The 27,636-nt window shown below is 42.8% G+C and overlaps 1 protein-coding gene across 3 annotated transcripts; it reads left to right on the top strand.

Annotated features, from left to right (window-relative positions):
- The first annotated feature begins 14,976 nt into the window (after positions 1 to 14,976).
- On the top strand, positions 14,977 to 26,736 carry LOC129851588 (RING finger protein 122-like). Of its 3 annotated transcripts, XM_055918211.1 has the most exons (7): positions 14,977 to 16,177; positions 16,607 to 16,839; positions 18,184 to 18,341; positions 24,074 to 24,116; positions 24,325 to 24,366; positions 24,522 to 24,604; positions 25,176 to 26,736. In XM_055918211.1, the coding sequence occupies exons 3-7, from the start codon at positions 18,232 to 18,234 to the stop codon at positions 25,294 to 25,296; spliced, it is 399 nt and encodes a 132-aa protein (XP_055774186.1). In that variant the 5' UTR covers positions 14,977 to 16,177; positions 16,607 to 16,839; positions 18,184 to 18,231; the 3' UTR covers positions 25,297 to 26,736. The 3 variants fall into 3 exon arrangements, with proteins under 3 accessions (XP_055774186.1, XP_055774176.1, XP_055774184.1); XM_055918201.1 differs by lacking the exon at positions 16,607 to 16,839 and having other exon boundaries at positions 14,978 to 16,177; XM_055918209.1 differs by lacking the exons at positions 14,977 to 16,177; positions 16,607 to 16,839 and having other exon boundaries at positions 16,863 to 18,341.
- Positions 26,737 to 27,636: the final 900 nt, after the last annotated feature.

Here is a 27,636-nt window from a genome sequence, read left to right on the forward strand (position 1 = left end):
TTAGCGGATTGACTACATTTTGTCCCTATAATCAATATCCACATGGTGTGACAATTCTGTGATTAAACAACGAGCCAGCCATTTGGGCACCATTGCAGGGGAAGGTTCTCCTGCAATGTGGAAGTACAAAAATTGCTGGAGCACATGGTCTGAACAGATTGTAAGCTTTATCAAAAATATGAATAAAAATATTGTACTTTTCTGCCATCATCAAAGAGATTTCTTACATGCTGACCACACCACTCACATACATGTTATTAAATAATTGCACCCACACTGCTTGCGCACGTCAACCAGTTTCTGCGTAGCCAGGCACTAAAATAGAACTTGGTTCTATTTGTGATGCAAGTCTCGCCTCTCTCATTTCCTCATTGGTTTTAAAGAGCATATACCCATGTGGGTGATTGAAAGATGAACTGAGGTCCACACTCCAGTCCAGTTTGTGATGGTAATGCACCTTAAAGTTGGTTGCCACCTTAATATAAAGTCCAGAGAAGAAGAAGAAGCCTGAAGGAGGAGAGATGACTAGAAACTAACTCAGTTTACCCTTTTATCTAGTAGAGGACCTTGTGCATTTCAGGTAAAATAACAACCCAATGTTTATATCCCAGGACAAATTAGCTAGCAACAGCAAGCTAGCTAGCTAAATTGCCATAAATGTTTAATGCTTTTCGACTTGTCCCCAAATTAATATAGTTGGTTCAGAGTTTGTTTTGATATTTCAACCTGCATGTCCTGATCACGTCTAGTGTGGGTGGACAAAATCAACATGCGCACAATGACACACGCGGTGTGGTCATCATGTTAGTCATGTGGTGTGACGGCTTTTGAATGTATAATTGAAAATAACTCATATTTGTTTAACAATTGAAATATAAAAGCAATGAGAAAATGTTCTGGTGAAATCAAATGGAAGGCTTATTGTTAACAGTAAGGACCAAAATGGACCATACAGCCTGAGATTTCCAACGCTGTGACAGCTTTTTTTGCTTGGTGGGACATGAATGTGTCACATTATAGGAAATAGCTGCCACTCCAAGAGACATGAATACACTTCTATAATGACCATTTTAGACTTTTTTTTCATCAAATAACACTTTTTTTGTATTAGACTTAATTGTATCCTGTTGCAATTTGGATACTTTTAAGTGGTTCTGAGTGCAATAGTTAAATTTTCATTCTACCAGGTCTGATTTCTCACACCCTGCAGGTGACCATTGCTTCTCCGACCACTGGGTCACCCTAACACCGGCCAGAATCAGTGACACGTTGTGTTTTTCAAACCTTGTTATTGGCTCCATTGTGCGGTATACTCCAACAGAACACATCTCGAGTGGTGCCTCAGCTCCCACAGCTTCCACGTCTTCAGCTGTTGGTAGGTTGGTGCCTATCACTGGGTGCGCTTGGTTCTCCCACTTCATTATGGGCCAGGTACACCTCAATGTTGTGGGGGTCTACCTAAGTGATCCGGCCAGTCTTTTCCCAAAGATTAAGCCATGTAAGTCTTAATACACACGGCCTGTACAGTGAAACTGCCAATGGCTCATTAAATTAGTTATGGTTCCTTTGATTGCTCCAACGTTACTTGGATGACTTCAGCAGCTATAGAGATAATACATGCCAACAAAGTGCTGACCTTCGCGGATGCATGTGCTCTTCTATGAATTCCGCTAGCTCGGAGTGGTGTCCGTCCTAACATAGTTGGCCCTGCGCTCGTGGGTGGAGCTAGCTCGGAGTGGTGTCCGTCCTAACATAGTTGGCCCTGCGCTCGTGGATGGAGCTAGCTCGGGGTGGTGTCTGTCCTAACATAGTTGGCCCTGCGCTCGTGGGTGGAGCTTGGTTGGAGTGGTGTCCGTCCTAACATAGTTGGCCCTGCGGTCGTGGGTGGAGCTAGCTCGGAGTGGTGTCCGTCCTAACATAGTTGGCCCTGCGCTCGTGGTTGGAGCTAGCTCGGAGTGGTGTCCGTCCTAACATAATTGGCCCTGCGCTCGTGGTTGGAGCTAGCTCGGGGTGGTGTCTGTCCTAACATAGTTGGCCCTGCGATTGTCGTTGGAGCTAGCTCAGAGTGGTGTCCGTCCTAACATAGTTGGCCCTGCACTCGTGGTTGGAGCTAGCTCGGAGTGGTGTCTGTCCTAACATAGTTGGCCCTGCGCTCGTGGGTGGAGCTAGCTCGGAGTGGTGTCCGTCCTAACATAGTTGACCCTGTGCTCGTGGGTGGAGCTTGCTTGGAGTGGTGTCCATCCTAACATAGTTGGCCCTGCGCTCGTGGGTGGAGCTTGGTTGGAGTGGTGTCCGTCCTAACATAGTTGGCCCTGCGCTCGTGGGTGGAGCTTGCTTGGAGTGGTGTCCGTCCTAGCATATTTGGCCCTGCGCTCGTGGGTGGAGCTTGCTTGGAGTGGTGTCCGTCCTAACATAGTTGGCCCTGCGCTCGTGGTTGGAGATAGCTCAGAGTGGTGTCCGTCCTAACATAGTTGGCCCTACGATCGTGGTTGGAGCTATCTCAGAGTGGTGTCCGTCCTAACATAGTTGGCCCTGCGCTTGATGATCCCTGCTCTAGTGCCTTCATCTTATCACTTTTTTATTCAACCTTGAACAGTTACAAATGTATTTAAAACAACTTAAATAGTACTTTAGAGTATTTTTACTTAAGTACTTTACATCACTGAGTGTTCTACCTCGATGGTGGCATGCTGAATAAGAGTACCTGGGACCTGGTGTCTGAGTGGAGCAGCTGCCTTCGCCGTCTTAGTCACTATCATTGGCCGAGCGGCCGTGGCTCTCGTGACTTGGACGGTCATCTGACTATGACGACTCTGGAAAGGGGTTAGAGGTCCTGGGCATGGCTTGAAGCGCTGCTGCTCTCCCCTTGGCTACCAACAGGAGGCGTACTGGTCCCAGTTCAGCTCCTAAGAGCATGACCTTTTCCATGCACGCACGAGTGAAAGAGAAACGGGAGGAGCACCAGAGGGCCAGCCATATCTTTAGTACAGTGTGGAACTGGATCTCTGGGGTCTATCTGTACAGAGAGAACAAGGGACTGCCCCTCTACAGCCGCTTCAACAAGTGGGCCCAGTACAGTGTGGAGAACAACATTGAGGCCATAGAGAAAGAGATCCTGGGAACCCAGAGGTACTGCAGGCTTTTGTACCAGCCCAGCACTGACACATTCAACTGATTAACTGTATAGTCAAGTCCTGATTTAGTTGAATGAATCAGGTGGTGTAAGCACAGGGATAGAACCAAAGCATACACTCCCAGTGGGTACCCAGGACCAGGGTTGAAGAACACTGGCCTAGGTAGATTAGTCCTTTACTTGTATTTTCCCACATTGATATGTGTAACATCCTTCAACTTGTGATAAATGTAAGTAATTGGAATAGACTCAAATATGGACTGAAATAATGTTCCCCATTTACTTCTGTTCTCTTCCAGTTGTCAAATGCTTGTAATGGCTGATAAAGGATTTCTGAGTTTGTGAGTTTGTGTTTATATGCTTATTGTGTCTAGTTCACGGTCCATGTTTAACAGGACGTTGTATGCAAGGTGTTTTACCCCTCCCCCCTCAATAGCTTTTCTTTAAGATGGTCAGTTACTGTAACATCCTGCACTTCCAAACATCAGCCAGTAGACAGAGCGCCTTTCTCTCTTTTTTTACCTTTAATTTAATATTTTCCTGTCTTCCTGATTATCTCTAAGATAGTTGCTAAGTCTGTCAGTTTCTGTGTGTGTTTATCTGATTGCTTATCTGCTTGTCTGACTATCAGATTCACTGGCTGCCTGATTGTCCGACTGTCAAACACACCTGTCTGCTTATCTGTCTAGGAGCCTTTCATGTGTACCTATCTTTTTGTCTGTTTGTCCTCATGTCTGTCTGTCTATGTTACCATGGTCGAGTTCCTGCCCAACTAAATGCGCAGGTGTTGCGTTGCATCAACCAACGGGTTGCGTGCCACGTAATCGACTGCAGTCAGGCATCAGATTTTGCTATATTATATGTGGTTAGCTGATATGTTAAATCCATATGCTTTGTAAGATCTGTCATGCGTCTGCAATTGTGTCAGGCAAGAACTTGACCATCTGTCTGCGATCCTGTCTGCCTGTTGTCTGTCTGCGATCCTGTCTGCCTGTTGTCTGTCTGCGATCCTGTCTGCCTGTTGTCTGTCTGCGATCCTGTCTGCCTGTTGTCTGTCTGCGATCCTGTCTGCCTGCCTGCCTTCCCAGCTCCCAACAAACATTCCCACAACTTTAGGGAACCTTTCCTTAAGAGTCTCATTAGGTCATTAACTAACGTTTTCATATGATTTTTTTAAAATTTAGTTTATTATTTCAACCATTTAAAAAAACAAGCACACATAAAATGTTGAAAAGCCATACATGCACATGAGTAAAATCACAGAGCTTAACACACATTAAAGTATGTGACTTATTTCCATTGTGGTCCTCTTGAAACAAGATGGCTAGGCAAGATCGAACACGATTGAACACAGTATGGCATTGAGATAATAAAACATAAAAACAAAGAACAAGAACATCTATCACATCATTGCAGTTACGTCGGGGGTTATTCTTATACAGAAAACAGTTTTTACTTTATTTTTTAAAGCTGCCCAGAGAGGACGTCGTTTTTACGGGCAAAGGCAACTCATTCCAATGTTCCAGTGATGTGCAAGGACTGTTTCCAACAGACCATTCCCTTAATGTCAAATAGAACTTACCCACAACATGGTTACCATGTTCTCAGAATTTAACATATTAATGTTCTAGATACGTTTCATGGGAACGTTGCAAGAACATTCATGTGTCCAGTTTTCTGTGGGTTCTCAAAACGGGGTCCGCAGACCCATGGTACTGCAGGGAGTCCGCAGCCATATCTCTCTCTCTCTACACACACGACCATTCAAAAGTTTGGGGTCACTTAGAAATGTCCTTGTTTCCTATGAATAAATACATTCAATTAGTTCCAAAATTAAGAGGAAATATTGTCTTTCATCAAAGAATCCTCCATTTGCAGCAATTACAGCCTTGCAGACCTTTGGCATTCTAGTTGTCAATTTGTTGAGGTAATCTGAAGACATTTCACCCCATGCTTCCTGAAGCACCTCCCACAAGTTGGACTGGCTTGATGGGCACTTCTTACGTACCATAGGGTCAAGCTGCTCCCACAACAGCTCAATAGGGTTGAGATACGGTGACTGTGCTGGCCACGCCATTATAGACAGAATACCAGCTGACTGCTTCTTCCCTAATTAGTTCTTGCATAGTTTTGAGCTGTGATTTGGGTCATTGTCCTGTTATAGGCGGAAATTGACTCCAATTAAGCGCCGTCCACAGGGTATGGCATGGCGTTGCAAAATGGAGGGATGGCCTTCCTTCTTCAAGCACCCTTATACCCTGTATAAATCTCCCACTTTACCACCACCAAAGCACCCCCAAACCATCACATTGTCTCCACCATGCTTGACAGATGGCGTCAAGCACTCCCCCAGCATCTTTTCATTTTTTCTGCGTCTCACGAATGTTCATCTTTGTGATCCGAACACCTCAAACTTAGATTCGTGTGCCCATAACACTTTTTTTCCAATCTTCCTCCAGTATCTGTGTTCTTTTGCCTTAATCTTTTCTTTTTATTGACCAGTTTGAGGTATGGCTTTTTCTTTGCAACTCTGCCTAGAAGGCCAGCATCCTGGAATCGCCTCTTCACTGTTGATGTTGAGACTGGTGTTTTGCTGGTACTGTTTAATGAAGCTGCCAGTTGAAGACTTGTGAGGCGTCTGTTTCTCAAACTAGACACTCTAATGTACTTGTCCTCTTGCTCAAACTAGATACTCTAATTTACTTGCTCAGTTGTGCACCGGGGCCTCCCGCCAGTTTGCGCTGTTCTGTGAAGGGAGTAGTACACAGCGTTCTGTGAGATCTTCAGTTTCTTGGCAATTTCTCGGATGGAATAGCCTTCATTTCTCAGAACAAGTTTCAGAAGAAGATTTTCTTGTCTGGCCATTTTGAGCCTGTAATCGAACCCACAAATGCTGATGCTCCAGATACTCAACTAGTCTAAAGAAGGCCAGTTTTATTGCTTCTTTAATCAGAACAACAGTTTTCAGCTGTGCTAACATAATTGCAAAAGGGTTTTAAAATTATAAAGCCTTTTAAAATTATAAACTAGGATTAGCTAACACAACGTGCCATTGGAACACAGGAGTGATGATTGCTGATAATGGGCCTCTGTACGCCTATGTATATCTTCCATAAAAATCAGCTGTTTCCAGCTGCAAATAATTTACAACATTAACAATGTCTGCACTGTATTTCTGAACAATTTTATGTTATTTTAATGGACAAAAAATGATGTGCTTTTCTTTCAAAAACAAGGACATTTCTAAGTGACCCCAAACTTTTGAACAGTAGTGTGTGTGTGTGTGTGTGTGTATGTATGTGTATATATTTATATATATATATATGCATATATACAGTTGAAGTCGGAAGTTTACATGCACCTTAGCCAAATACATTTAAACTCAGTTTCACAATTCCTGACATTTAATCCTAGTAAAAATTCCCTGTCTTAGGTTAGTTATGATCACCACTTTATTTTAAGAATATGAAATGTCAGAAAAATAGTAGAGTGAATGAATTATTTCAGCTTTTATTTCTTTCATCACATTCCCAGTGGGTCAGAAGTCTACATACACTCAATTAGTATTTGGTAGCATTGCCTTTCAATTGTTTAACTTGGGTCAAACATTTCAGGTAGCCTTCCACAAGCTTCCACAATAGGTTGGGTGAATTTTGGCCCATTCCTCCTGACAGAGCTGGTGTAACTGAGTCAGGATTGTAGGCCTCCTTGCTCGCAGAACGCTTTTTCAGTTCTGCCCACACATTTTCTATAGGATTGAGGTCAGGGCTTTGTGATGGCCACTCCAATACCTTGACTTTGTTGTCCTTAAGCCATTTTGCCACAACTTTGGAAGTATGCTGGGGGTCATAGTCCATTTGGAAGACCCATTTGCGACCAAGCTTTAACTTCTTGACTGATGTCTTGAGATGTTGCTTCAATATAACCACAACATTTTCTTCCTCATGATGCCATCTATTTTGTGAAGTGCACCAGTCCCTCCTGCAGCAAAGCAGCCCCACAACATGATGCTGCCACCCCCGTGCTTCACGGTTGGGATTGTGTTATTCGGCTTGCAAGCCTCCCCTTTTCCTTCAAAACATAACGTTGGTCATTATGGCCAAACAGTTCTATAATTGTTTCATCAGGCCAGAGGACATTTCTCCAAAAAGAACGATCTTTGTCCGCATGTGCAGTTGCAAACTGTAGTCTGGCTTTTTTATGGCGGTTTTGGAGCCGTGGCTTCTTCCTTACTGAGCGGCCTTTCAGGTTGTCGATATAGGACTTGTTTTACTGTTGATATAGATCCTTTTGTACCTGTTTCCGCCAGCATCTTCACAAGGTCCTTTGCTGTTGTTCTGCGATTGATTTGCACTTATCACACCAAAGTACGTTCATCTCTAGGAGACAGAACGCGTCTTCTTCCTGAGCGGTATGATGGCTGCATGGTCCCATGGTGTTTATACTTGCGTACTATTGCTTGTACAGATGAACGTGGTACCTTCAGGCATTTGGAAATTGCTCCCAAGGATGTACCAGATTCCTGGAGGTCTACAATTTTTTTCCTAGGTCTTGGCTGATTTCTTTTGATTTTCACATGATGTTAAGCAAAGAGGCACTGAGTTTGAAGGTAGGCCTTGAAATACATCCACAGGACCACCTCCAATTGACTCAAATTATGTCAATTAGCTTATCAGAAGCTTCTAAAGCCATTACATCATTTTCTGGAATTTTCCAAGCTGTTTAAAAGGCACAGTCAACTTAGTGTATGTAAACTTCTGACCCACTGGAATTGTGATACAGTGAATTATAAGTGAAATATCTGTCTGTAAACAATTGTTGGAAAAATGACTTGTGTCATACACAAAGTAGATGCCAAAAGTATAGTTTTTTGTTAACAAGAAATTTGTAGAGTGGTTGAAAAACGAGTTTTAATGATTCCAACCTAAGTGTATGTTAAATTCCGACATTGAATTCAACTGTGTATATATATATATATATATATATATATATAATTACATGTAATTTTTTAAATTAATATTATTAGCAACAAAGCACCCACCCAGGGATGTGGGTGCTTTGTGGACATTTAGCAGAATGTGACTGGCAGAACGGGTGTTGTATGTGGAGGATGAGGGCTGCAATAGATATCTCAGATAGGGGGGAGTGAGGCCTAAGAGGGTTTTATAAATAAGCATCGACCAGTGGGTCTTGCGACGGGTATACAGAGATGACCAGTTTACAGAGGAGTGTAGAGTGCAGTGCTGTGTCCGATTTAAGAAGCATTGGTGGAAAATCTGATGGCCAAATGGTAAAGAACATCTAGCCGCTTGAGAGCACCCTTACCTGCTGATCTATAAATTACATCTCTGTAATCTAGCATGGGTAGGATTGTCATCTGAATCAGGGTTAGTTTGGCTGCTGGGGTGAAAGAGGAGTGATTACGATAGAAGAAACCATGTCTAGATTTAACCTTAGCCTGCAGGTTTGATATGTGCTGAGAGAAGGACAGTGTACCATCTAGCCACACTCCCAAGTGTATGAGGTGTCTACCTCAAGCTCTAAATCCTCAGAGTTAGTAATCACACCGTGGGGAGAGGGGCATTCCTCTTACCAAACCACATGACCTTTGTTAAGGGCAGAGAAAGCTTGTTGGACACTAAGAAAGCTTTGTTGTAGAGCATTTAACACAACATCCGGGGAGGGGTCTGTTGAGTATAAGACTATATCATCTGCATAAAAAATGGATGAGAGAGCTTCCTACTGCCTGAGCTATGTTGTTGATGTAAATTGAGAATAGCGTTGGGCCTAGGATCGAGCCTTGGGGTACTCCCTTGGTGTCAAACAGTGGCTGAGACAGCAGATGTTCTGACTTTATACACTACACTCTTTGAGAGAGGTAGTTAGGAAACCAGGCCTGAGACACCAATAGTTATTAGCAGGCCCACAAGAATGGAATGGTCTACCGTATCAAAACCTTTGGCCAAGTTAATAAAAATAGCAGAACAATATTGCTTAGAATCAAGGGCAATGGTGACATCATTTAGGACCTTTTAAGGTTGCAGTCACACATCCATAACCTGACCGGAAGCCAGATTGCATACCAGAGAGAATACTATAGACATGAAGAAAGCCAGTCAGTTGATTATTGACAAGTTTTTCAAACACTTTTGAATAACAGGGCAAAATAAAAATGGACTGAAAACAGTTAGGATCAGCTTGCTCTCCCCCTTTTAAGTAAAGGACAAACTGTGTCTGCCTTCCAAGCAATGGGAACCTCCCCAGAGAGGAGAGACAGGTTATTAAAAAGGTCAGAGATAGGGTCATCAACCTTAAAGAAGAAAGGGTCTAAACCATCTGACCCAGATGGGTTTTTTGGGTCAAGTTAAGGAGCTCCTTTAGCACCTCGGACTCAGTGATCGCCTGCAGGGAGAAACTTTGTAGCGGGGCGAGGTAGAAACTTTGTAGTGGGGCAGGGAAAAAAGAGGGAGGAGCATCGGGGCTTGTTGCATTAGAGGGGGTGGGAGATGATGAAATGTTGGATGGGCAAGGAGGAATGGCTGAGTCAAATAGGAATCCTGACTTAAAACATCTACGGGATCGGTGTCCCTAAACCGGGACTGTTGTTGCTCAATATGCGATAATGTGACTAGAAAACGTTACAACAGCCAACTTTCCAGGACATAGACATGTCTTATATGGGCAGAAAGCTTCAATTCTTGTTAATCTAACTGCAGTGTCCAGTTTACAGTAGCTATTACAGAACAAAACATACCATGCTATTGTTTGAGGATAGTGCACAACAACAAAACACTTTTATCACTGCAGCTGGTTTGACACACTCACCTCTGAATATACTTACATTCAGTAATCTGGCTCTTATTTGTCATCTTGATGGTCCCAGAGATAAAATTTTGTTTTGTTTGAAAACATCTATTTTTATATTCAATAGTAGGAACTGGGTTCTGCAGTTTGACCCCACTGCTGTCTCTGGCTCCACACCCACTCCACCTGGCCGTCTAGATGTGGGAAGGTTAGTGTTTTCTGTAGGGAAGCTAATAATCCATCATGTATGACATTCCTGGGAGTGTGTAAACTATTATTTTTTATTACCAGAACATTTTTGTATGTTCTCTATAGTTATGTACTTGAAAATGTATAAATTGACCAATTCGGAACATTTGGGCAAACTCCTGGCAGACTTTATGCAAAATATTGTGTCGTGAGGTAATTCTTCACTGGATCAGTCTGACACTTTGCACACACACTGCTGCCATCTTGTGGACAAAATCTAAATTACACCTAGGATCCTATCTTAGCGTATGGCCATTCTCTTGCATTTCAAAGATGATGGAGAAAAAAATATATAGAAAATGCATGTTTTCTTGTTTGTATTATCTTTTACCATATCTAATGTGTTATATTCTCCTACATTAATTTCACATTTCAACAAACTTCAATGTTTTCCTTTCAAATGGTATCAAGAATATGCATATCCTTGCTTCAGGTCCTGAGCTTCAGACATTTAGATTTGGGTATGTAATTTTAGGCGAAAATTGAAAAAAGTGTCCGATACTTAAGCCATGTGCTCCTTGTCAGTAACGACCACATCATCAACATTAAGGGACATGGGCAGCGGTGAGGAGGAGGGTTTATTCTCCAGGTCTTTAACCGTTATCCAGAACTTATTGGGGTTAGACCCACAGAGAGAGAACTGCTCCTTAAAGTAACTAACTATGGCCTTCCCGGATAGCCTGAGTGCACTTATTTCTCATTTGCCTGAACAAGAGCCAGTCAACCTGAGTATGCATGTGCCGATCCTTTCGCCAAATGAAATGCCCGAGACTTGGTTCGTCCAGCCAGGCACTGCAGACGTCATAGAAAAACTCTTTGTAGGCAATTTTTATTACACTCGAGTTGTGTTGCAATGGATGGCTACTGTTTTTCGGGCTCCTGACCAATTCTTCTATTTTGTGTCTTTTTTTGCAATGATATTAACCTTTTTTTGTACATAATGTTTCCGCAATCATTTCCAATGACCGACAACAGCTTCTGGACATCAGAACAGCAATCACTAACCTCGATTTGAATGAAGATTTCTACTTCAACGAGTCGGCGGCACATGACATACTGCTCATCCCGGACCAGACCCTAATCCCTGAGACTCAGAAAAGGAAGATACGGCTTAAGAGAGGCCGACATGCAGGAATCCTGACAAAACTAACTCGGAGAGTAAATAATCTGACTCTACTCTCCGTTCTTTTGGCTGACGTACAATCACTGGAGAACAAATTGGACGAGCTCTGTTCTAGACTATCCTATCAACAGGACCTGAAGAACTGTAATATCCTATCTTTCTTGGAGTCGTGGCTGAACAAGGACATGGATAATAGACATCTAGCTGTTTTTTCTACGCATTGGCAGGATCAAATGGCAGCCTCGGGTAAACTCAATGGGGGAGGTGTGTGTCTCTTTTGTTAACAACATCTGGTGTGCGATCTCTAATATTAAGGACACTTTGAGGTTCTGCCCGCCTGAGTTAGAATACCTTGTGATAAGCTGTAGACTATTCTATTTACCAAGAGAGTTTATCAAAAAAATTTGTAGCAGTCAAAATAATGCTAGCACGAAAACCCTACTCAACGAGCTGTATAGGGCCATAAGCAAACAAGGAAAAATGCTAATCCAGAGTCAGCACTTCTAGTGGCTAGTAAAAGTAGTAGTATTTATTTGGATCCCCAATTAACTCTTCCTGGGTTCCAAACAGGAAACAAAACAACAAATAAAATACATAATATAATAACATAATATACATAACACTACATCATACTACATAATCTCCTGCTGCAAGCGTCAGAAACAGGAGATGGCTCCCGCCCTATGGGTGATTTTAATGCAGGGAAACAGAAATCAGTCTTACCTAATTTCTACCAGCATGTCACCTTTGCAACTAGAGGAGACAAAACTCTAGATCACTCGAACTCAACTCTGGACCTCGAAGCCAGTTCCACTGCATTTTTTCATTGTTCCCCTTTAGTCAGGGACTGTTAGACCTGGGGCACCAGATGGGTGCAATTAATTATCAGGTAGAACAGAAAACCAGCAGGCTCCGGATCTCATAGTGTAAGAGTTGAATACCCCTGCTCTAGATCACCTTTACGCCACACACATAAACACAAACAAAGCTCTACCTTGCACTCCATTTGGCAAATCTGACAATAATTATATCCTCGAGATTCCTGTATACAAGCAAAAACTCAAACCGAGAGTACCAGTGATGCACTCAATACGGAAGTGGTCCGATGAAGCGGATGCTAAGCTATAGGACTGTTTCGCTATCACAGACTGGAATATGTTCATCCGATGGCATTGAGAAGTTTACCACATCAGTCACCGGCTTCATTAATAAGTGCATTGACGACATCATCCCCACAGTGACCATACGTACTGTACATATCCCAACCAGAAGTCATGGATTACAGGCAACATCCGTACTGAGCTAAAGGCTAGAGCTGCCGCTTTCAAGGAGCAGGACACAAATCTAGGCGTTCATAAGAAATCCTGCTACGACCTCCGATGAGCCATCAACCAGGCAAAGTATCAATACAGAACTAAGATCTAATCCTACTACGCTGGCTCTGGCGCTCGTCAGATGTGGCGGGGCTTGCAAACTATCAGATTACAAAGGGAAACCCAGCTACGAGCTTCCCAGTGACACAGGCCTACCAGATAAACGAATTGCCTTCGATGCTCGATTTGAGGCAAGCAACACTGAACCATGCATGAGAGCACCAGCTGATATGGAGGACTATGTGGTCACGCACTCCGTAGCCGATGTGAATAAGACCTTTAAACAGGATAAAATTCACAAGGCCACAGGGCCAGATGTATTACCAGGATGCGTACTCAGAGCATGCGCTGACCAGCTGGCAAGTGTCTTCACTGACATTTCCAACCTCTTCCTGACCCAGTTTGCAATACCTACATGTTTCAAACAGACCACCACAGTCCCTGTGCCCAAGAATGCCAAGGTAACCTGCCCAAGAACGCCAAGGTAACCTGTATAAATCACCTCGTAGCACTCACATCTGTAGCTGTGAAATGCTTTGAAAGGCTGGTCATGGCTCACATCAACACCATCATCTCAGATACCCTGGACCCACCCCAATTAGCATACCGCCCCAACAGATCCACAGATGACGCAATGTCTATTGCACTCGGACCCCAGTAAGACTAGCTGTTGCCATTGGCGTCGGCTAATGGGGATCCTAATAAATCAAATCACTCCACACTGCCCTCTCCCACCTGGACAAGAGGAACACCTATGTGAGAATGCTGTTCATTGACTTCAGCTCAGCGCTCAACACCATAGCGCCCTCCAAGCTCATCACTAAGTTAAGGACCCTGGGACTGAACACCTCCCTCTGCAACTGGATCCTTGACTTCCTGACGGGCCACCCTCAGGTGGTGAGGGTAGACAACACATCTGCCACGCAGAACCTCAACACGGGGGCCCCTCAGGGATGTGTGCTTAGTCCCCTCCTGTACTCCCTGTTCACCCACAACTTCGTGGCCGCACAGGATTCCAACACCATCATTAAGTTTGCTGATGACACGACGGTGTTAGGCCTGATCACCGGACGATGATCAGACAGCCTATAGGGAGGAGGTTAGAGATCTGGCAGTGTGGTGCCAGGACAACAACCTCTGCCAAGAGTGTGCAAAGCTGTCGTCAAGGCAAAGGGTGGCTACTTTGAAGAATCTCAAATATAAAATATATTTTGATTGACTTTTTTGGTTACTACATGATTCCTTGTGGTATTTCATAGTTTTGATGTGTTCACTATTATTCTACAAGGTAGAAAATAGTAAAAATTAAGAAAAACCCTGAAATGAGTAGGTGTGTCCAAACTTTTTACTGGTACATCAAATCAGTGATGAGAATAGTCAGATTAACCAATACTTAACAGGGACATGGTGGTGTAGCAAGAAGATTGGTGTAACATGAACCTGGACAGTTTTATCTCAATCTCTTCATTCAAAGACTCAATCATGGACACTTTTACTGACAGTTGTGGCTGCTTTGCGTGATGTATTGTTGTCTCTACCTTCTTGACCTTTGTGCTTTTTTTAATTGTCTGTGCCCAATAATGTTTGTATCATGTTTTGTGCTGCTACCATGTCTTAGGTCTCTCTTTATGTAGTGTTGTCTCTCTTGTCGTGATGTGTGTTTTGTCCTATATTTATATTAAAAATAAATAATAATCCCAGGCCCCGTCCCCACAGGAGGCCTTTTGCCTTTTGGTAGGCCATCGTTGTAAATAAGAATTTGTTCTTAACTGGCTTGCCTAGTTAAATAAAGGTTCAATAAAATAATTAAAAACCAAGAGGTTGTGAGTCAAATCCCAGGTAAGGGGAAACCATGTGTTTGATATTGTTGATACCTTTCCACTTATTCTGCTCCAGCCATTACCACGTGCCAGTCCTCCCCAATTAAGATGCCACCAATCTCCTGTGACATGAATGTGTCTAGAACATTAATGTTGTATATATTCTGAGAACATGGTAACCACCTTCTGGGTATGTTCTGTTTGACATTAAGGGAATGTTCTAACTCCAATGGCAAAATATGCTAAAATGGTTAATGGGAAAATTGGGCATTCAAACATTAGGGGAACATCAAGGGTAACATTACAAATTTTTTCTTTTTGCCTCTTTCTGTTAGCTGGGTTTCTGCCTGTCTGCCTCTAGGGCTCCTGCTCTGTTGTCACCTAGTAATAGCTTACAGCTGGAAAGAGGGGGAGGGAGGGAAAATGAGAGAGGGAAAGTGAGCAAGGCAGAGAGAAAGGAGGGGGAGGGTGAAAGCAGAGCTATGATGCAGACAGCGAATCACATGAGCAGGGATATGTTTACAAACTGAGCTGAGGAGGTGTGCTCACTAGCTCCATTGTGAGGAAGAGGGACTGAGAGCAGAGAGAGAAAAAGAGAGAGTGGGACCAGAGAGCGGCTTCCTGGGTTAAAATTATCAGTGTTAGGCTAATTTTTGCTGTCTCGTTTTTCACCCCCTCTTTGTCTGTTTTGGAAGAAGGGGAGCAGATGGTTGGGCCTGACAGAGCAGAGAGCACAACGCAAGTGCAGGCAAAATAGCTGCTTTTACAGGAACCCTGGGCACTGCAGGGAACCATTCAAGTTCTTCCTTTGTTTCCCATAATTAGCAGGTTTTCACAGCAAGAGAGGAAATCTATGTCGAGACGAGTATTCAAGGAAGGCGGAGGCAGAGAGAGAGAGAGGGAGAGGAAAACAGGACTTCAGAGGATCAGGGGAGGGAGGGATAAGCCTTGTGACAATGTTTTGAAGGGGAGACAAAGCAAAGCAGCGACTGCACTCAGCTGGATAGATTGAGTTAGCTGCATGGGAGTTCTCTCCAGTTGGAATATTAACAATAACATTGATGTGTCTTTAACCTGCGAGGGTATGATGTTTATCCCCTAATATAAACACGGCTATGCTCTGGAAATCCCTTTGTTTATTTGAAGAGGGGAGGCATTGCAATACGGATATATTTGATTCTGTTGCCTTTAATAACTTCACACTTTTTAGCATCATTTGGGATTTTAAAAAGTAGCTATCAATTCCTGATGAAATTGTTGCTTGATTATTCACATAATGACAAACCATCACAAAGAAGAGTGTGGATTTCAACAATGAGTGAGTTGTTTTTGTAATGTTTTACTGGATAACAGAGCATCATCCACAGGAGAGCTTCTTGGGGAACTGAGAATGTTTATCACAATGGGATTGACTCATAGCCTACAAATAAAAGTCATTTTCATTGGGGACACAGAAGAGGTTGGACTCACATCATTGTCTGGAAGACAGTGACTTTTTTGGGGACAACCTCCTCGATCTGTCGGCACCCCAACATAGACCCAGGACTGGCTGTGACCCCAGACACAGTGACTCTAGAGGTTGTGAGTAACTTCAGACGTTTTGACCCCCATCCACTGATTCCCTGGGTCCCTCTGGCTCTCTTGAGGCTGATTTCACCCAGTCCAGGGTGTCACGGTGAGTACGTTCTCCCTATGTGTATTGTCGTAATAATGATCTTTGTGTTTGTGGTGTAACAATGTGTTGTCTCGTTACAATTGGTTTGCATTTGAGTGGGTATGACTTGTTTGGTCCTGGCTGTTTTGTTGTGTGCCTTTCCCTTCGACGCTAGGTCCTAGACGCTCTCCCAGACAGCATGTGTTCACAGTGGCCTACCTCTTAGACCTCGACTGTCAATGATTTACTAACATCCTACTAAGATTACAGATGCCCCTTCCCTCACCCAAACCCAGCACCCCACCCCCCTCAGAGACAGATCTGGTGGAATGGCCCTTCTGGCCAGACCCTCACACAGGCAGAAGTGACCTTTGACCCAGGAAGTACTCTACTTATTGTGGGACATTGGGTGGCATTAGACATTAAGGTTGCTCACCATTCTCTCCATAGGTAGTGCTGCTGGTGATGGTCTGAAACGGCTGCATGGACTGAAAGGACCAAATTCCAATTCCCCATCACACACACACACACACACACACACACACACAAAAAACACATACACACACATCCCCAGGCCGACAAACAAGCGTAACACATTCAAGTCCAACAATATACTGCATATTATACTACAGTGGTATTCAAAATCGGGATTAGGAGCAACACATTTAAGAGTACAGATTATGGTATGGGACAATATACAAATGTTTAAAAATATATATTTCATTGAGTAAATGTATTTATTGGTTTCTTTTCATTTTTATAAGTGATTAACATGCAATGAATTGAAGGTTATTTCTTAATGTAAAAATCTAAATGTACCGATTTTAAGGTTTTGTCATTAGATTTCTTGTTGTCATTGTGGAGTGCCTCATTGCTGGGGTGGCCTTCAGATATGGGACTCACACACACCTGTCAAACACACATGCACAGGCCTTACTGGGGGAGCTGGTTCAACACACACCCCACTCCCACTGAGAGCTCACTTTTCAGTAGAAGTAACGGAGTATATTTTGAAAAGCTCATGCAACACAATGAAGTTCAACAATGGAAGTAGTGTTACATTGATACAGCACGTAAAACAAGAAGCTGCTGAGTGGCTAACAGTATGCAATATGCATGTCCACCCTGCCTTAGGCACACACATGCAATGAGATGAGCCGAGAGTCCAGTACCGGTCAGACATACGATGCGCAGCCCACTTCACAGTAAATAACGAACGCATTTATGCTAATAGGACATTCCAAATTTAATTTGATTCAGTCTGCTTCATAATCATATGTAAAACATATTCTGTGCACTTAGTAGATGAACACACAGCACAATGTTTTAAAATGCCACGTACTAATTTCTTGAATGTACAACATCCTCCCTACATTGTATTTTTTTATTTTATTATTATTATTATTTTTTTAACCCCCTTTTTTCACCCCAATTTTGTGGTATTAGTAATTACTATCTTGTCTCATCACTACAATTCCCGTACGAGCTCGGGAGAGACGAAGGTTGAAAGCCTTGCGTCCTCCGAAACACAACCCAACCAAGCCGCACTGCTTCTCAACACAGCGCGCATCCAACCCGGAAGCCAGCCGCACCAATGTGTCGGAGGAAACATGTGCACCTGGCGACCTTGGATAGCGCACTGCACCCGGCCCGCCACAGGAGTCGCTGGTGCGCGATGGGACAAGGAGATCCCTACCGGCCAAACCCTCCCTAACCCGGACGACGCAACTTGTGCGTTGCCCCACGGACCTCCCGGTCGCGGCCGGCTGCGACAGAGCCTGGGCGCGAACCCAGAATCTCTGGTGGCACAGCTGGCACTGCGATGTAGTACCCTAGACCACTGCGCCACCCGGGAGGCCCCTCCCTACATTGTAAATTAAACACTCACGCCACTGAAACGTGCTTCAGAATCCATTATTGAGGATGACGTATATACTGAACCCCTTTTGTTTTTTTGCCTGTAACGACAGAAGGGCCTGTAGAGTTTGGTCAAGTAGACTCAAGGCTCTCTGTCTTCCTCCTCTCAGGATGTCTGTGTGGTTTAAGATCGTAGATCTCAGACCTTTTACGGCAAGATGACATCGGAAGACATCTACCACCTGCCCCTCAACATGTACGTTATCATCCTGGGCATTGGCCTCTTCATCTTCATGCTCAGCCTGATCTTCTGCTGCTACATGTTCAGGTGAGACTTAGGGGAGAGTGGGGTAAGTTTAGCCATTATTTTACATTCGGCATCACTCCGTCAAGGGAGCAATAGTATTCTTTCTATCAAAGATATCTACATATATTTCACGATGTTGTGTATCCCTGGAAATAATCTGAATTCATGTAAACATGACAGTTTATATACTTCTGTTTAGATACAAGCATTATGAAACCTCTAACACAAATTCAATTGACTTGGTGGAAATCTGTTTTTTGGACCTAACTTGCTTAGCACTTTTCCCATGAGGTTTCTTCCTTCACAGACTCCTACACTACCAGTCAAAAGTTTTAGAACACCTACTCATTCGAGGGTTTTTCTTAATTTTTTACTATTGTCTACCTTGTATAATAATAGTGAAGACATCAAAACTATGAAATAACACATATGCAATCATGTAGTAACCAAAAAAGTGTATTTGAGATTCTTCAAATAGCCATCATTTGCCTTGACAGCTTTGCACACAGGTAGTGTAAATATTTGGTCAAATATTACATTTTGTGTATGGTTTCCTAGAAAGGTGACTCAACTTACCCCTTTGGCAAAACTTACACCACTCTCCCCTACTGCACAGCAGCGATCACCTAGCTCGGGCAGGGTTCCCCAACTGAAAGGTCATTTTATTTGGCCCCCAAGTGTTTTGAGCAAAAACATAATAAATGTGATTGTATACAAATGTAAGCAAATTTTGAAAATATTTTCTATTCAAAAATTATACTGAACAATAATGCAACATGTAAAGTGTTTGTCCCATGTTTCATGAGCTGAAATAAAAGTTCCCAGAAATGTTCCATATTCTCAAAAATTTGTGCTCCAAGTGGGTTTACACCTCTGTCAGTGAACATTTCTCCTTTGCCAAGATAATCCATCCACCTGACAGGTGTGACATATCAAGAAGCTGATTAAACGGCATGATTGCTCAGGTGCACCTTGTGCTGTGGACAATAGCCACTCTAAAATGTGCAGTTTCGTCACACAACACAATGCCACAAATGTCTCAAATTTTGAGGGTGTGCGCAATTGTCATGCTGACTGCAGGAATGTCCACCAGAGCTGTTGCCAGAGAATTTCATGTTAATTTCTCTACCATAAGCCGCCTCCAACGTCGTATTAGAGAATTTGGCATTGCGTCCAACCGTACTAACAACCACAGACCACGCACCATGCCAGCCCAGGACCTCCACATCCAGCTACTTTACCTGCAGGATCATTTATATTTTTGTTCAGTATATATCTGTTTGGGTTTTTTGTCAATTTGAAGTTTTGTTTGTAATTACTCCGACTCCCTGACCATCCACTCAAGAAAAAGATCTTACCTCGGCTGAATCTAGTTGATGATCAATGAGTTATGGGCTTGTTAATCACAATAACCCATAGTCAGCTATAGCTTTCTTTATAGATCAGGGCCTGGTTTCCCAAAAGCATCTTAACGCTAAGTTCATCAGAACCTTTGTAGGAGCATCGTTAAATTTATTTAGATTTACTTTACTATGTTATGTCTACCCGATGTCACGTTCTGACCTTTATTTCCTTTGTTTTGTCTTTATTTAGTATGGTCAGGGCGTGAGTATTTCTGTGTTTGGCCTGATATGGTTCTCAATCAGAGGCAGCTGTCAATCGTTGTCCCTGATTGGGAACCATATTTAGGTAGCCTGTGTTGGGTTTTGTGGGTGGTTGTTTTCAGTCTTTGTGTGTCTGCACCAGATAGAACTGTTTCGGTTGTCACTTTTGTTGTTTTGTATTTTGAGTGTTCACCTTTATTAAAGTAAGATGAACAATTACCACGCTGCGCATTGGTCCTCCGATCCTTCTAACTTATCCTCCTCAGACGAGGAAGACGACAGCCGTTACACCCGAGTCCAAGTTGAAATACAAAGTTGCCAATGTCTTTGCACTTGATACAAAATGAAAACTGAGATGACTGCATTCATGTTCAGTAAATGTTGTTTTATTTTGCTACTTGTAGGCTACTGTCAAATATTTCATGATGTGTAGCCTAACATGTGCCAAATTGGTGATTTTGTGCATTTTTATTGGGTAAGCATTAGAATTGTTGTGAAATTGTTAGGTTAGATTACTTTTAAGATATTACTGCATGGTCGGAATTAGAAGCACAAGCATTTCGCTACCCTCGCATTAACATCTGCTAACCATGTGTATGTGACAAATAAAACTTGATTTGATTGGAATAATCCGCCTCAATATTTGCAGCCGCATTTGATATTATCTCTCCAAGAGCTGATCCGTCATCAGTATTGTGAAATAATAAAAAAAAAAATATATATATATATATATTTGAAATATATATAAAAAAAACATTTTACTTTACTTTTTTACCCCTTTTTCTCCCCAATTTCGTGATATCCAAATGGTAGTTACAGTCTTGTCCCATCACTGCAACTCCCATACGGACTCGGGAGAGGCGAAGGTCGAGAGCCGCGTGTCCTCTGAAACACGACCGAGCCAAGCCGCACTGCTTCTTGACACACTGCTCGCTTAACCCGGAAGCCAGCCACACCTATGTGTCGGAGAAAACACGACCGTGTCAGCGTGCATGCGCCCGGCCCGCCACAAGGAGTCGCTAGAGCGCGTTGGGACAAGGACATCCCGACCGGCCAAAACCTCCCCTAACCCGGACGACGCTGGGCCAATTGTGTCTCTCCTCATGGGTCTCCCGGTCGCGGGCGGCTACGACATAGCCCGGGATCGAAACCGGATCTGTAGTGACGCCTCAAGCAATGCAGAACCTTAGACCGCTGCACCACTCGGGAGGCCCTTCCTTTTAAGGTAAGATTGATTTGAGAAAGCTGATCTGAGAGCAGCGCTACCTTTCTTTCAATCCCATCAGTATCGAGATATGCTTCAACGACACACTTAGTGACTTTTCTCTCTGCGTGGTGTTTTGGGAAACGCATGTTACATCTTCGGCCGTTGTAGGAAAGATGCCTCGTTAAAACACTCGTAAGCCTAAGTTCCATCGCTATCGGGAAACCGGGCCCAGAACATTTGAGTTATGTTTTTGTCAAAGCTAGCTCAACTGGCTAACCTATTAATCCTGCTTTGGAAAATACAACCCTGAGGCAGACAAAATCAGGTAGTACAATATGTTTTAAAGCTGCAAAATTTAACTTTTTTGCGCGACTCGACCAAATTCACATAGAAATGTGAGTTATAGATCTGTCATTTTCACTGAAAGCAAGTCGAAGAAGTGTTCTATGTGTGTTATTTCTATGCTTCCCATTCTTAAGTTTTGTTTTTGCGTCTTTTACTTTTGGTTTTGTACACCAGCTTCAAACTGCTGAAAATACAAAAATATTTTTGGTTATGGAAAATATATTTCACAGCAGTTTAGATGGTTCAGTGATTCTCTACACTATACTTGCTTGTTTTGTCACAGAAAGTGAAATTAGGCAAACTATTAGAGTTTTAGCAACCAGGAAATGTCGGAATGATTTTTGCATAGTGCATCTTTAAACATCAATGTGATCAATGCTAGGTGTTGAACAACCAGCTGCGAGCCTTTTGCTAAGACGGTGTTTACACCTGGAGCAAAATGTGTTTTCTGGCCAAATCTGAGGCGTCTTCTTTTAGACTTTCTTGTTGTCGAGATGTGGAACCAAAAATACATACTCAAATCTGCTCCTGATGAGGTGCTTTGCAGCTGTAGCACAGCCAAGTGTAGACACATTGTGACTTGCATTTGGCATACTGTTCATGGGTTGCATGTTTCGTCACAATACTGTTTTGAACGTTCGCTTTGGACTGATGCCCGACTGAGCGTTCTACTCAATTCATCGTCAATGAGCGCTGATTAAGATTTCATCAAATGTGCATTATAGTGGGATGGAAATACAATGCATTCAAAATGAGGCAAATAATTAGCAGGAAAACCATTTGTCATGATTTTGATGTCGCCAGATTGACTTTAGACTTTAGATTGAGGGGAGGCCAACGGATTTTAGCTAGCTTACGCTAGCATTACTAGCTATTTTTGACGAACTTTGCAAGCTAATGACAACATTGCCATGTCTAAAGTAAATTTGACGGCATGATAATGCTGGCAAAGTTGTTTCCTTCTAAATATTTGAATACTTTAGCAATATCGTATTTCCAGGATCTATAGTGGAATTTAGACGAAACAGTAGTTAGCCTCCGTCCAGAATGACTGTGCTTCTTCTTCTCTAAAGTTTTATGGCAGATTACACCGATTGGTGTATTGCCACCACCTACTGTACGGAGTATTGAAACAAAGCAAAAGGAATACTGTATATTCCATTGCAGAGGGGGGGGGGGGGGGGGGGGTCCCGAGATAATAGAAAAATAAATCAAACAACCATCAAACTCTTTCAGTCACATTCAAATCAATCCCTACACAGGCTCAGGTGTCTGTGACGATGGTCATTCATCGACAGGATTCCTTGTCTCTGCAGAAAAGTCCCGAGGCCCCAAATAAACTCTCAGCCGCACTCACGATGATGCCTATTTACTCCGATTTCCTCTCCGTTTGCGCTGTGCAATTGATAATCAAAGTAATAAACGCTACAAAGTCCACCTTCTTAACGTGCAACATGTCAGGATCCCTCTGTTGACAAGGAACATCATCCTGTGTCTCTACTACTACCATTACTTCATGAACTTCACTCCTTTCTTCCACACTTCTCAGTGCCTCCGGATCATTCTGGACAGCCCTTATTCTTGCCAACTCCATCTCCTTCACCCTAACAGGACACTTCAGAAATTCGGGTGAATGTTCACCACCACAATTGCAGCATTTAGGCTCAGCTGACATTTAATACTTCTCCGGTCTACATACACTTGACACATTTATCCCACTGCATGGGTTTTGGCACGGAGGCTCTAACAGGGAATCTCATGTAACCTAAATACAAGTGGGAAGGGAGCGACTCTTCATCAAAAAACAATAGAGTGGATGGAGTGGGCTTCCGCTCTCCATCTACCGTACAGGTCAGTCTTTGTGCACCAACCACTTGATCCTATTCTTCACATATATCCTTTGCATTTACTTCTAGAGCCACCCCAGAGATAACACCCCTGATAGGTGCCCTGCTTCAAAGATCCAGACACACAACACATTCCAATCCGACATCTTGAGGAGCGAAGCACGCTCCTTCTGTTCCGTAGAAAACACACAAAAAAAAAAAAAAAAGCCCACTTCTCGTTATTCTCATCGACGCCACCAACGCATCCACAATTTTAATAGAGACTTCAAACGGCTCTCCCAGGTAACAAAATTGATCCAAAACCCTTATTCCAACCAAAACATACTCAGACCTAGGTTTGGATTTACTCGTTTTCACCACCACTTTACTTCTCTTGTTTCCTTTTACATTCGCCACTGTAATCCAATTCTACTCATTCTCATCTCCACTCGACAAGCCATCTAATTCAAACAGAACATCTGCTTCCATGACTGTGCTGATCACCACTTCAGGGTACCACTATGGCGCCGCCGGTAGAGGGCGGCTTGAACGTTCATAACAATGGCATGACGAGGTGCAACCTATGAATAGCGGTCTCCATGACAACACATCAGGCATGATGGGACATATGATCGAAAGATGAAAAGTAATGGGACAAGCATTCATAACAGATCAATGTAATTATGAAGTGTCAATTATAAACAGATTATGTGTATCAGTCAACGTCAAAAATCCTTTTTGAATATGCCTTTTTATATAATTCTGTTTCAGGTTAAGGCGACAAGGCACAAGGGAGCAATATGGATATAATGAGGTAATTTCATCTTGTATTAATACAAAATCTCTCAAACGTGGTAAATTTCACAATGAGAATGACTTTGATTTGTTTCTTGATATCTTTCTATTGCCAGTTGTTGTTTCTAAAATCGATCTCTATTATATTAACTTAAAAATGTGTTATTTTGCTATGCTTTTATTGTAGAAAAGATTTCCCTCTGTCATAAATTCATCTTTGTCTCTAGGTTGTTTTGAAAGGAGCAGGAAAGAAACTGAGTCTTCTTGGAGTAAGTTGATTTTGTTGTTCCAGCTATGCACTTAGCAAATTGTTTTTTGCAAGGGAATAGAATTTAGGCCTCAGCATCAGAGGGTTAGGGTGGGGAGTGAGAGATTTGTTTCCTTCCAAGGATAGTGTTAACGTGATTTCTTTTCCATCCTACAGCAGACCTGTGCCGTGTGCTTAGAAGAGTTCAAAAGCAGAGACGAGCTTGGAGTGTGTCCCTGCTCACATGCCTTTCACAAGAAGTAAGGCCCCTCCCACAGTCCTGGCTTTGATGGCGTGAAGTGAACAGCTGAAGGCATACACAGGGAAGAAGAGATCAAAAGCTAATTTAATTAAAAAAGAGGCAAAAGCCTTGACAAAGCCCTCCAGGTCTAGTGTGAAACTGACAGGCATTTACTGTCTGTGTGACTTTCAGTCATTTGACTATATGCACCTGTTTACCCCTAAGGAAAGACCCCGATGACATTGTTTGCAGACTGTTTGCTTGAGATGATAGACTACCATCTGTTTCTCCCTGGACCAGGGTAGAATAGTATAACGACCTCTCCCACAGGATATGTTTGGCATGTTAGTAGTCAATGGGCGTATATAGTAATATACAGGGTAGTGTGTACTGTTGAACCTTCCCTGAATTGCATCTTTCTCTCTCATGCGTCCTTGCTCTCTTTGTATGCCTGTCTGCCTCTCTCTCTCGCTCTGTCTGTCTCTTTCCCACTTTCTCACTCGCTCTCCCGCTCATTATCTCTCTTTTTCTTCTCCACATCTCCATGTCTTTCTGTAATATAATATGTTCCCCTCTCTACCCCTATGCAGGTGTCTGTTAAAATGGCTGGAGATCCGCAGTGTCTGCCCCATGTGTAACAAACCCATCTCCCGTTTGCAGCCAGACCCCCCTCAGGGCGCAGAGAGGCCCCAGAGCCCAATGGAGGTGTGAGATGAGCGAGGGACCACACTGCAGCACCACAACACCCCTAATTACAGTTCCCACCTACCTAATCCCACTCCACTCCGCCGGACCCCTAAAAATCACACCCTGGTCCAGTTGAAGTGAATCAGGCATTCCATCCTGACGTCTTCCATATACCCCCATCCTAGAGTTCTGACAGACTCTACTCTTGTTTTGAAGGTGTTAGACCCCTGAAGGTGTGTGTGAGATGAGACTTTGAAGTGGAACTCATAGAACAATATTGGAGAACAAACTGAATGTTTTTTTATCTAAAAGGCAGGGGATGGATGAAGAGACCCTGTCCCATGACCACCGGCCAACCCCTACAGGAGAAACAGTGGGTACTGAAAAAGAGTTGGGATGCTGTGCATTGGGCCCTACTTTCCCAAATCATAATCAATAACCCGCCATCCCATGTTGCCAAGTGAAGATAGGGTGTCCTGATTGGTCGATGAGTAACATGGGGCCTGGATGGAGGTAACACGCACATACCATGCCCACAGCTGCCATCATGGGCCTATGAGGTATTCAGCTATGACATAGGGTGCAGTGACCCTGTCACTAAATAACACTTCAGGGTCATTCTTGACTTGCATTGCCATTTGGGCATGGTATTTTGGAAGAAATTAACTTCATGTTTGTTTGTTTTTATTTAAATGTACAGTATATGGGTACATCTTACTATTCTAAATCAACTTTTATGGCAGCTTAATGACTTTAAATATCAATTATGGTAATGACACATTTTAGGTAATTGAGTATTTTCTTAAATGGAGAGCACAGATGCTCAAATGTCCTTAACCCTAAAGGGAAATGATTAATCTTTTAATCACAATGTAATTTCCCTTACATTTTTACATTTAAATTGAGTAATACCAATGACAATTTTTATTTAGACACCAAGTCATCAATGGAATCCTCAAAATTATGACATGCTAAAAGGGTGTGATTAGCTAAGAACTTTCTTTAATATAGACACCTCCCCCAATAACAGTTTGCAACTGGAGGGAATGCTCAAGGTCCTTGTATATTTTTTGGGTAATGAGTAATTTTAGAAACGCCTAACTAAAATCTGCCGTAATTGCATCAGATGCCCGATTAGCTTCTGGGGGAGATGTATGAGAAAAGATAGGCCTACTAACGAGACAAGAGAAGTAACTTTAAACAATGCATTAAATATACAGTTTTGCAGTAGAAATTGATTTATCTATATTTTATCAATGATAAACAGTACAATATAAACAAAAACATGTATGATGTGTAAGTATTTGTTATTTGAAAGTGTTTTTCATTGTTGCAAAGCCGAGGGACGCAAATGCCACTGCAATTCAAGAATGACCCATCAATGAAATATATAATTTTAAAATTATTTCTAAGGAATTGTTTTGTATTATAACTGGCTTTCAATAAAGTGTATTGTTTCAGTGATATGTGATATGATGTTATTCATTCTGAAACATTAACCATGCAAATGTTATTCAGTTGGGGCATAGTTATAACCATTTCAAGTATCTGCATTTACATAAACATTATTATTAAAAAATATATATTTTTTTACCTTTATTTAACTAGGCAAATCAGTTAAGAACAAATCCTTATTTACAAAGACGGCCAAACACGGGGGACGCTGGGCCAATTGAGCGCCACCATATGGGACTCCCAATCACGGCTGGATGTGATATAGCCTGGATCCGAACCAGTGACTGTGGTGACGTCTCTTGCACTGAGATACAGTGCCTTAGACTGCTGCGCCACTCGGGAGCCCATTTGCATGCGCCATTTCGGAAAAAAATTGTTAGCAATGGATGTGCCACCAGTCAAGAAGATTTTAAAAACATGAGGATGAGTTTTTTTTCAAATGAGTGCAAAGGATTGTAAGTACCCCTGGCACCACCCCTGGCAAAGTAGCTGGAAAATGTGTGCTTCCAGCTTAGATGTCGTTAAATTCATCACAGTAATTATGGGCCATGAAGATGTGTTCCATGTGTTAAGACTTTGTTTGGTGCTATCATGATCATGGCAGTAGAGTAGAGTAGAGTAGAGTAGAGTAGAGTAGAGTAGAGTAGAGTAGAGAGAGAGAGAGAGAGAGAGAGAGAGAGAGAGAGAGAGAGAGAGAGGAGAGAGAGAGAGAGAGAGAGAGAGAGAGGAGAGAGAGGAGAGAGAGAGAGAGAGAGAGAGAGAGAGAGAGAGAGAGAGAGAGAGAGAGAGAGAGAGAGAGAGAGAGAGAGAGAGAGAGAGAGAGAGAGAGAGAGAGAGAGAGGAGAGGAGAGAGAGAGAGAGAGGAGAGAGAGAGAGAGAGAGAGAGAGAGAGAGAGAGAGAGAGAGAGA

The sequence above is a fragment of the Salvelinus fontinalis genome, chromosome 1, assembly GCF_029448725.1.
Source record: "Salvelinus fontinalis isolate EN_2023a chromosome 1, ASM2944872v1, whole genome shotgun sequence".
NCBI lineage: Eukaryota > Metazoa > Chordata > Actinopteri > Salmoniformes > Salmonidae > Salvelinus > Salvelinus fontinalis.

What these genes read in the sequence shown, in the direction of transcription:
- LOC129851588 (XM_055918211.1), top strand. Translation starts at nt 18,232, where the DNA reads ATGACATCGGAAGACATCTACCACCTGCCCCTCAACATGTACGTTATC. An exon ending in TTCTGCTGCTACATGTTCAG is followed by an intron (nt 18,342 to 24,073) that starts GTGAGACTTAGG and finishes ATTCTGTTTCAG; the next exon opens with GTTAAGGCGACAAGGCACAA. An exon ending in TCACATGCCTTTCACAAGAA is followed by an intron (nt 24,605 to 25,175) that starts GTAAGGCCCCTC and finishes ACCCCTATGCAG; the next exon opens with GTGTCTGTTAAAATGGCTGG.